General features: G+C 39.3%; 1 protein-coding gene across 2 annotated transcripts in view; it reads left to right on the forward strand.

Moving 5' to 3' along the window:
- Nucleotides 1-8,435, forward strand: part of LOC149816650 (uncharacterized) — a 116,166-nt gene extending 107,731 nt beyond the window's left edge. For both annotated transcript variants that reach the window (XM_089986685.1, XM_089986686.1), the window contains exons 9-13: nt 6,303-6,360; nt 6,486-6,600; nt 6,910-6,979; nt 7,956-8,027; nt 8,121-8,435. In XM_089986685.1, coding sequence (XP_089842811.1) covers nt 6,303-6,360; nt 6,486-6,600; nt 6,910-6,979; nt 7,956-8,027; nt 8,121-8,237 — 432 coding nt within the window. In that variant the 3' untranslated portion in view covers nt 8,238-8,435. The remainder of the gene's footprint in view (nt 1-6,302; nt 6,361-6,485; nt 6,601-6,909; nt 6,980-7,955; nt 8,028-8,120) is intronic.
- The last annotated feature ends 2,373 nt before the right edge of the window (nt 8,436-10,808 follow it).

A 10,808-nucleotide genomic window follows, 5' to 3' on the forward strand; every position in this document is an offset into this window, starting at 1 on the left:
CTCTTAGCTCGCGTCCTGTTGTTTGGGGTTTTGTAACGGATTTTCCTTGGGAGATCCTAATTTTGTACTATTTGGAGAACTTCTTAAATGAAAGTGGCTTTTCCAAGTGTCCGCAAGTAGCATGTGTTGTGCGTTTTGGTTCTTTTAGCTAACGCGCTCAAAGTTGTCAGCTTGCCTTTCTGAAATTAATAAAAGTATAGTCTTCCGCTGATTTCGTAAATCATCTTTGAGATGAAGAGATTCCTTTTTAGTCTCTTGTCTTTTTTTTTTTTTCGAAAGGTTTGCAAGCTTGAAATTTTGGGGTGTTACACTGGGGGTCTGGTCGGACCAGACCCGACCTGGTGTGGTTAGACACTCGGCAGCCCAGCCGAGTGGCCCGGCTGGGTACAGTTGAGTGGTTTCAAAAAAAAAAAGGGAGAAGAAACATTATATAATTATATATATGTTAGTCTAGAATTACACAGGTTAAACTGATGTTTTCTTTTCACATATATATACTCATGTTTGAGTGTTTAAGTGGTTTATACATGCCGATTGTTTAGCCGCATACGTGATCCATGTTTATACATCCTACTAGGCCTGTGTACAGTGGAATCAAAATGCATGCATCATGTAAAGTGTTAGGCAAGCATCAATGAAATCAATATGACAGAAAGGTTTTGAGTGCTGCGATAATTTTAGCTAAACATGTAATCGTCCGCAATGGTCGTCATATAAGATGTCTCGTTAATTTGTATAGTCTTTGCTGAATTAAAAGTAGTAATACAAGGTTGTCCTCTTATGCATGAACACGTAGCGGTATGTTCATTGTATGCATAGATGAGTGTTAAATTAACAAAGTTTTCAGTCATGTGATTAAATTTCCAGATTCGATATACGTGTTATATTCAGCCCCATGCATGTAAAAGAATGACGTGTTTCACTTTCTTGTACATGATACATTATGTTGAATCAAAGCAATATTGCGAGACTGCATCTTATGCATGTGCATACATTAATTTGATGTGTTTGGCACATGCGCCATTACTTGAATATTCACATGTTTAATTCAAATGTGTATTTCATGAAAGCTTGCATGCAACATGAACATGTGAATTAAGGCATGCATTGGTCATGAATGTGTGTATTGAATGGAAACATGCATTTAACTTGAATACATGTTTACTCATGCATCTGCCTATGAATTTTATTATTTCATGCACATCTCAAAATTTTGCATACATGAATGTGCATTAAAAAGCATCTGAAAGGAATGCATAATGGCATGCGATTGATGATTTTTGCATATGAATGCATTGATGATCAAATGGATCAACCCGGACTGCGTGAGCCTTGAGCATGGGTTTCTCTTTGTTTTAGTTGTTAAATGCATTGCAGAAATCAAATGTGATATTGTTGTTTCTATTACACTGTTCCATGATGCCACAGGCTGTAGTCTCGTGAAGAGCTTGACATGTTAATTTGCAAGTTATGTTTTTAATTCTGTATGTTGATTTGCAAATGTAAAAGAGATGCATTAATAACAAGATAAAAGAAAGTAAAGAACAATGTAATTTATGTTTCCTTGATGTCCCTTCTTTAGTGTGAGAATCTTGGATATTGCGGTTTTGGGAAAATCGTGAGGATACTAAAACTCCATGTGCGTTGTTATTGTCCCTGAACCCGATATTGAGGTTCTTCTCCTGACCGTAGTTTTATGGAGAATCCGCCACTTTGCCTGGGGGTGGTGTGTGGACAAAGCTGTTGTTTTGGTATACCAAGAAAAGTGACATTATGATTGTTGATTTTCATAGTGTCCCGACATTGGTTGTTGATTTCCAATGTTTCGATGGATGGTGTTGATTCCTGATATCGGTCGAGGGCTAAGTTTGAAACTCAATAATGAAATACAATTGTATGCTAAGTTACTCTGGGGATCCTACTTGACCTTGAAAATTCTTACCCGTTTTGAGTATCCGCGGACAATGGTAATTAAAAAGAGGAACTTAAATTGTGTGCATTTAATATTTATATGCATATATAAAAAACTTTGATAAAAGATAATAATTTATTCATGCATTGCACTGAAATCTTGCATATTCCTGCTATGCATAAAACATGCACATTTACTTATTCCCTTAACTGTGATATATTGGTGAATGCATAATATTGTTTCTTAATGCATGTTAAATGTCTTTAATTGTAAAAACCAGTTTAAAAAAAAAAATTTAAAAAGAGATCTGACCCGTGCCCAGCCCCTCGAAAACTCCTTTTTCAGAGGGGTTGGCAGCCCACGGCAGGGGGCTTCTCCGGCGACACAGGGGGCGGGCCTTGTGTGCGCCCCCTCTTTATTAAAAGACGAGAGGGGAGAGGGGAGGGCTTACGAAGCTCCCCCCCCGACTCTCTCTCTCATCTCTCGTCTCTCCCCTCACTCTCTGCTCTCTCCCCCGACCCCCCGACTCTATCCCTCACTCCCCTCCCGACTAGCTCCCTTCCCGGCGACCTCATTCCCCTCGGCAGCCCAGGTAAACACCCCCCCCTCTTTTCTTCCGTAGATTCGCCGGAAGGCCGGCAGGTGGCCGGCGGCCCCTGCCGAGCCTTCCTCCTTTTCTCGACAGGCAAGGGGCTCCGCCCCCTTGCCTTCCTCTTTTCTCGGCAGGCAAGGGGCTCCGTCCCCTTGCCTTCCTCTTTTTCGACAAGCAAGGGGGCTCCGCCCCCCTTGCTTTCCTCTTCTTAGCAGGCAGGGGGCGGAGCCCCCTGCCCTTTTTAACATTCTGGCAGGGGCCATGGCCCCTGCCCTTCCCTTTCCACGTAGGGGCCGATGGCCCCTAGCCTTCTCCTTAAGAGAGGAGGTAGGAGCCAAAGGCTCCTACCTCACCCCTCGGAAACCAAGCAGGGGCCATTTGGCCCCTGCCCCTCTTTTAACCGACAAGGGCCAGAGGCCCCTGTCTCTTTTTCTGTCGAGCAAGGGCTCGGCAGGGGCCTTTGGCCCCTGCACTCCCCTGCCTCCTCTCCTATTAAGCCGCATGGGGCCTTTGGCCCCTGCGCTCCCTCCTCCCTACTCGTTCCATTGGCAGGGGCCATCGGCCCTTGCCCCTTTCTCTTTTAAAAACCTGGCAGGAGCCGAAGTTTCCTGCCCCTCCATTTTCTTTCAAAAAAATTCCAGCAAGGGCCTCCTAAGGCCCTTGCCTTTTTTTTTTTTTTGAGACCCGATGGGGGCCTCTGGCCCCTTCCCCTTTTCCTGTCAAGCAAAGCTCGGCAGGGGCCATTTGGCCTCTGCCTCATCTTCTGAGGGCCGCAGGTGTGCGTTTGGCCCATGCGACCTCGTCTCTCTCTCTTTTTGCCTTCCGACAGGCCAACAGAAGGGGGTGGGAAGGCCCCCTTCCTTTCGAGGTTGGAGAAGCCGAGTCTCCTCTCTACCTTTGCTCGTTTATGCCTTCTAAAATCACATTTTTTGCAGTTTACGCAACAGAGCCCGTTTGCGCCCCGCGAACTAAACCGACGATCACCTACGTTCGTAGACGACTTTATTCTCGCAATACCTCAAGGTAGGAGAAGTTGCACAAGGACTTAAATAATTAAATCAAGCTTAAATAATTAATGATCGAAAGGACTTAATGATATATTTATATACTTATACGTATATAAGTACACTTTTAAATCAAGGACGCGGTTTCGCGATCCTTGTTCTTTGCTTTCGCATTTCCTATTTCAGTTTGCCGTCGCGCTTTGCGCCCAGGCTTTTACTTTCGTATTTACTGCTTACTGTCTTTTAATTCAAGGACGCGGTTTCGCGGTCCTTGTCCTTTGCTTGCGCACTTCCTGTTTCTGTTGCCGTCGCGCTTTGCGCCCAGGCTTTTGCTTTCATATTTACTACTTACTGTCTTTTAATTCAAGGACGCGGTTTCGCGATCCTTGTCCCTTACTTTCACAGTTCCTGTTTGCCGTCGCGCTTCGCGCCCAGGCACTTCCTTTTCGCATTATTGTCTTTCGTTTTTGCCTTGACTTTGACTCAGCGTATTCAGAAGGAATACCTTTTCCTCTTTTTACCCAATATGTTTTGGGAGAACCCTCGATCTGGGGCAAGATCAAGTTGTTGGGTGATGGGTTCATTTGTGAAGCCCATTTACCAAAGCCAGTGTCGTGACTTGCATAACACCTAGACTGTGCGTCATCAGTTGTCAGATTCGAGAAAATCACATGCCATATGTTGGTAAGTTGTGTGTCGTTTCGAAAGATTTGAAATGTTAAAATAGCTTTTTAAAAAACATTATATCTTTGCGAAACACACTCCCGAGGCTCCTATTAAGGACCTGTATCCCTTTCCTCGTAAGTGTACTTCTTGAACATGCGAGACATGTTAGTACTACGACGATTGGATGAGAGAGTCTTATGACCTCGATTGATGCTTAGTGCACGTTGTTGAAAACACATATAAAAAAAAAATGGGACCAGAGCATAAAGAATGAGGCAACGACTAAGAAACCCCGCCGCGCTCAATTCAACTTGGCTTCGTTAAGAGAGAGGACGAAGGGTACCAACTCCGATGAACAGACCATTTATGGCTTTTTAAAAGGGCAAAAGACCCGTTTTCCCCCAGTCATCGGTGGTTAGGGGGAGGGATAGGGGCTACATAAGTTATCCTAACACTTCTGCAGAAGTTGGATGCATCCCTATCAGGCCTTGGGGACTTACTCTCTCGACCATCGGTCGTCTCCATAGGAATAGGATTCAGTCAGACAACCGAGGTATATTAAAATACTTAACATAATGAACACTCGGCTTAGACTCGACTGTTTCGACTCACGTGCCATGTATGTACCCGCATGACCGGTTATCAAGTAATAACTAAATTGAGCATGCACACCCTTTTCAGTTTGTTGTACTTAGCTTATTCCTCCAGTCTATCTGCTTAGTTTGCTCGTTACTACCTGCTGCATAAATTATCTATGCCTAATTTAGTTCTATCTGTCTTTGTACTCTCCTGCTAGTTTGTCGCAAAACTAACCCATTTCATTGGTACATGTGACGATTAGGTGCATCAGGCGATGGCGCGACTGCGAGATGATTTAATGATCCACTGTTTCTGCTCGTAGTTCTTCTCCTGGACATTTTGGTTTTTGATACGGTTCTCCCTTGAGGAAACCCAAATTTTGTACAAACTTGATACTCTCTTTAAATAGAAGAAATGGTTTCCTAAGTATTATTGCAGATCGTCCATGGTAAATCTTTGTTTTCTCGCTAACGTGCCCAAGGTTGTCAAACCTGTTCTTTTTTTAAAAGAAATCGTTTCCGCTGATTTTAGAAATAAACTCTGTAAAGAAAAGGAATTTTCCAACTATTTCAAGAAAATTATAAGGTTCGAAATTTTGGGGCGTTACATTAATGCTTAAATTGTGATCCCTGTTGTTATTAACTGTTCTCTCATGCTTAATAGTTGTTTCCTATTGCATGAATGATTAGTTGAATTATGAATGCGTTATATTTACGTTTGTATAAAATATTGCATGAATTTTATTTATGTTCTTTTGTACTTGTTTGATTCATTAGAGGGATTCGTACGCAACATTCTTTGGATTCTGACACTCTACTTTTTGTGTTTTTCGCAGCCTCAGATGCCTAGTGGGGTGACTTGCTTCTGAAAAGAGTCACGAGAGGACTACACGACTGCAGGGCAGATTCTTGGGATGACATTGCTCTTTCCTTTGCTTTCTTTACTTTCATCTGCTTATGTCTGAAACTCTTTATATTTGAATAAATAAAGTTTGGTTTGATTTGGTTTCATATGAAAGATGAGTATGAGATCCCTTGTGGTGGTGGTTGTATTTAACTGTAAGGCCCCGGGTCTCTGGGATTGTTTCCGCATTTGTTTAAAAAAAAATGCCACTTTTTCTTGGGTATGAGTTGGGGTCGTTACACAGAGTCTGCCTAAGCTCACCTAGAGGCTTGAAGAGTTTTCTCCGCCAAGGAGGAGAGAGTAGTGAAGATTAAGAGAGAACCAAGAAAGGGTGACGAGGCGATCTGCACCCTTATTATCTTTTTTCTATGAAAAGAAGGAACAATGCACTGTAAACCACAGCGAGTAAGAGCCTGAGCCTGAGCCTGAGACTGTGTGAGGTGCAAGGAGATCCTCATGATCTCCATAATACTGCTCATGTTTGTTTACTAGCATCGTCATATCACTTTGTGTGCAATTTTACTACGAGCTTTTTACCAACTGCTATATCTGGCATGGTTTCCATGTTAGCTGTTTTACTTCTTCAGTGATTTGATTGTTCTCTATAGTTGCATTTACCCTGACATGTTTTCTTCTTTTATGGCAGGGATTCATAAGGCCAAAACGCATTGCTGCAATTCAGTCAAATGTGGTAGCTGCTAATAGTAAGTACTTATTCTACTAATGGATTTCTTGAGTACATTTAAAATGGAGTATGGTCCATTTATCATTTCTTATCCTCTTCAGTCATATAGTGTTTAATAATCTGTTTTCACTTTTTTGGCTCAAGGATATCCATCTTGCAGAAATAGCACTATAAATCTTCTCCATGAGGGTCAAAATGAAGCAATAGTGTTGGAAGTTGTTGTGCTTCTTTTCATTAGGCATGACAGTACTGCACCTATGTAAGTTACTCCCATCAATCCTGGTCTATGTGATTCCTCGTTGGTTCATTTAAAATCTCAGGATTGAAGCAATGTGATTTTTCTTCCATGTCCTTATATGAGAACATTTTTAGTGGCCTTTTTATCAAAACTAGAGCCCTTGTTTGTGGAAAGTAGAATGGTTGATCTATATCAAGAAGAATGTATCAATGTTTCTAAGGAGGTGGTGGCAACTAAGTTTAAAGACTTGTATTTGCAGATGGGATAAGATACAGAAATGAGTGGTGTCTATTTTCATCTACATCCATTAATTCACTTTATCATTTGCAGATATTTTCTGGTACTTGATTCTGTTGAGACACATGCCATTATTTCAGTTTATGGGCTGCATAGTGATGCGGTAAATTTTTTGGCCTACATTTTCACACTTACCTTTTTTATGGATTACTGTGCTAAGTATTATACTGATTAATACTTAACTGATCAGCTAAGTAAGTTTTGTTTTAGTTTTCGTGCCTGCCTATTCAAAATTAACTTGATATGCCAATAAAGTTTTATTAGTGACTGGAATATCTGTGACCAATATGAAATGGGATTGTCTTACTGATTTTTTGTTTTTACAATTTTTTTAACAGCAGTAGGGATGTAAATGATATGGGTTTGGGTAAGATACCTTACTGATCCAAACCCATTTAGTGGGGTTTGATTAAATTTTTGAATCCAGTTAAGAAATCGGTAGGACAAGCTTTATATTGTAGAATTTGATTGGTACAGATTCTGATTCTGTTTTTGAGCATGATCTGGTCGGATTCTTAACACCCTTCAAAAGGTTTTCACCAAAGATGTTTGAACCTGAGACATAAGGCAATGAAATGACTTCTGACCAACGCAAGTAAACACGTCTAGTCACATGCTTGTACTAAAGTAGCAGATTTTTCTAATAAGCACTATCAGTGGATCTGACCAGAACCACACTTTAAGTGGATTTCAAGTTGAATTTGGTTATTGTTCCCATAGTCAGACTCAAATTCAGTTTCGAGTGTTTTCATATTCGAGTCCTAATCTGTATCCCACTCTGATTAGGGCATATTCGATTCTGATTACTGGATATTCAATTTATAGGATTTGGTAATGCCCAAATCTGACCCGAATCCAACCTGTTTACATCCCTAAACTGCAGCAATCGCTGCTGAATGTTTTGTTCCCCTGAAAGTTTTGAAGTAGACAAATCTTTCTTCAGTTGTTTGATAATCCAATAGTAATCTCAGATAATGGGCCAGCATCTTAGTTGTAGCACATTGTATTTTGCCATGATATCCCAAGAGCCTATTTCATTATGCGTCTCCATGTTGACATTATACTGCATTTATCATCAGATTAAAGAAGGCGATAAACTGACATTGATCAATCCTTTTCATCGAGTTGTTGATTTTACTTGGAAGGGCAAGGTACCTTCATGAAACTTTTGGATTCTTCTTACTTGGCTGCTGAATCTCTTTGTAACCAATGGATAGCTAATAGTTTAATACTACATAAAGCAGGCATATCTGTTCAAAACTTTACGTGTGGATTTCTTCGAGCAAATACGTGTAAATGGAATGCCACCTGATCGTCGTTATGCAATACAGAATTCTATTCATGCTCAGCATGTACCATAGTAAAAATTTGTTTCTCAAGCAGGTTTGTCAAGCAAACGTCATTAAAAAGTTGATCATGTTGAACAGAACCTGTTGTATATTTACTTGGAACTTTCAGTCTGATTCTGAAAACTTGTATCTTTTATTTTTCTTTGCAAATGTGGTCTTTTTCTTCTTCCATGTACAGATCTGCTTTTATTAATAATCTCTAGATTAATTTAGCAGAATATCCAATAATAAATATTCTCCTTTCCTTTTGTTGAAGTAAGAAAGTATAATAGTAAGTTGCATTCATAATATGTTACCTACTATTACTGCTACCGCTATTGTTACTGCTACTGGTATTGTTAACCCATGCAAATTTGGACGTGATTTGTTTACATGAGCTTGTTCCATGGCATGTAAAACTGCAGGCAGCTGACTTGAACCTATGATATTGCACTGAATATTTATCCTAATATAGATATCAGGTCTATTTCATGAATTTTCTAAGCCCAAAGACGCATATTGAAAAATGGTGGAAAAATTATCGTTATGTATTAAGTCAGTCCCATGATTTATTTCATAACTAAAACAAGTACCTTCCGAAAATAGTGAGTGAAAATTAAGACTAAATACAGAACATGTGCTCAAGATGCACAAAACTTGTTGATTAGCATATTTTGAGATAGTTATCCAAAAAAATGTAAATGACATTAAAATTCTTTTTTCCCTAAAAATTTCTGTTTTTTACACTATATTTTATCTGTTTTCTATCTCACATTTTTTCAGAACATTTTTCACGATTTATTTACTTTCCCTAGGCATTAAATTGTCATTGGGCCACTTAATAAGTATTGTCTTTATGCCCCACTGAACCAGATTTTCAGTATATATTTTTTTAGGTGCTGTTTAATTAAATTCAAAGATTGGTGACAAGTTTGCGCATATGTATTTTTGTAGCCTCATATATCGCCAATATTTTCAAAATACCTTGATATTAGTTAAAAAGGCTTCCACCGATATTAAAGTCAAAATATCATGATATTTTCAGAATATCACCAAAATATGTATCACAGTAACATTGCAATGTTACCATGATATATACCAAAAGAAAGTCACCGCCAACTTTTTCACTGTTTCAATTGAAAGAAAGGATTTTTTGAAATGATAAAAATATAAAAAATATTCATAATATTTCTAAAATAAAAACTATCTAACACACAAATTTTCACTTGATTTGGATCAACAACCAAATGTAATAGGTTAAAATTATGGAATTTGGGATTTTTTGGAATCTTTTTTGTTATGTGTGGCTGCGTCTGGGATTAGGTTTTGTGGGTTTAGGTGAGCTCGGTTAGGTCTAGGGTTAGGTCAAAGTCAAACTCGGGTAGACAGGGTTCTGTTTTTCTGACAGGTTTCAGTATCTGTTTTTCTGTCAGGTTTCGGTAGGAAATTCACTATGCCTAAACAATGCCACATAAAATTCCCAAAATTTAGGGGAAGTTTCTTGACACTGTTAGAAATCCAAAGAGATAAGAGTAAGAGAGGTTAGGGTTAGAGGAGGCATAACAAAATGGGGAGAACAAAGTTCTTCTATTACTTGTCGGGAACGAGGAACATTTACACATAGAGGGTCGAACCCCTTTAGTGAAAAATATGAAATGACTACTATGCCCCTTCTTTATAGGGTATGTACAAACTAACTTATATAAAGCTACTTTACATAGCACTATGCTACACTATACTACATAAACTTTCAATATTTCCCTTCAAACTTGGAAGGATGTAAATGGATCCTTCCAAGTTTGGCAATGAAGAAACTGACATGTAATGGAGAAAGACTTTTGTAAACACATTTGCAATTTGATTCTTTGAGTTGACATGTTTCAAAACTATAATCTCATCTTTATAAGCCCTTCTTGTATAATGTCAATCTATTTTAATGTGCTTAGTATGCCCATGAAACTCTGGATTCTTTGCAATATGAATAGCACTGGTATTGTCACAATATAGATGACTTCTTTTCACATAGAATTCCCAATTCCCTTAATAACCATCAAATCCAAATAATCTCAGCCACAACTTTAGCCATTGCTCTGTATTTTGCTTCTGCAGTGGACGAGGCAACCCTTTGGTGTTTCTTGCTCTTCCACAAGATGAGGGAGCTTCTAAGAAAAACGCAAAACCTTGTAGTGGAAAGACGATCCCTAGTGGAGCCTCTAAAATTAGCATCACAGAAAGCTCTCAACTCCTTGCTAAACGAAGACGAAAAAAACATACCATAGTGCATAGAATCTCTGACATACCTGATGATCTTAAGCACTACTACCAAGTAAACTGATCGGGGAGCACTCATAAATTGACTTACTACATGAACTGCGTGGGTTATATCTGGTCTAGATATAGTCAAATATATAAGGTTCCCAACTAATTGCTTGTATACTACAAGATCCTCTAGCTCAACCCCATTGGTTGCTCTTATCTTCAAGTTAGCCTCCATGGGGGAATTTACTTGTTTCGCATCATCCACCAATCTTGCTTTCACAACCAAATCCGTGGCATACTTATGTTGAGACAAGTACAATTCATTTGAAGAGTAGGCTATCTCAA

This window comes from Nuphar pumila, chromosome 14, assembly GCF_984573655.1.
Source record: "Nuphar pumila chromosome 14, dmNupPumi1.hap1.1, whole genome shotgun sequence".
Classification (NCBI taxonomy): domain Eukaryota; kingdom Viridiplantae; phylum Streptophyta; class Magnoliopsida; order Nymphaeales; family Nymphaeaceae; genus Nuphar; species Nuphar pumila.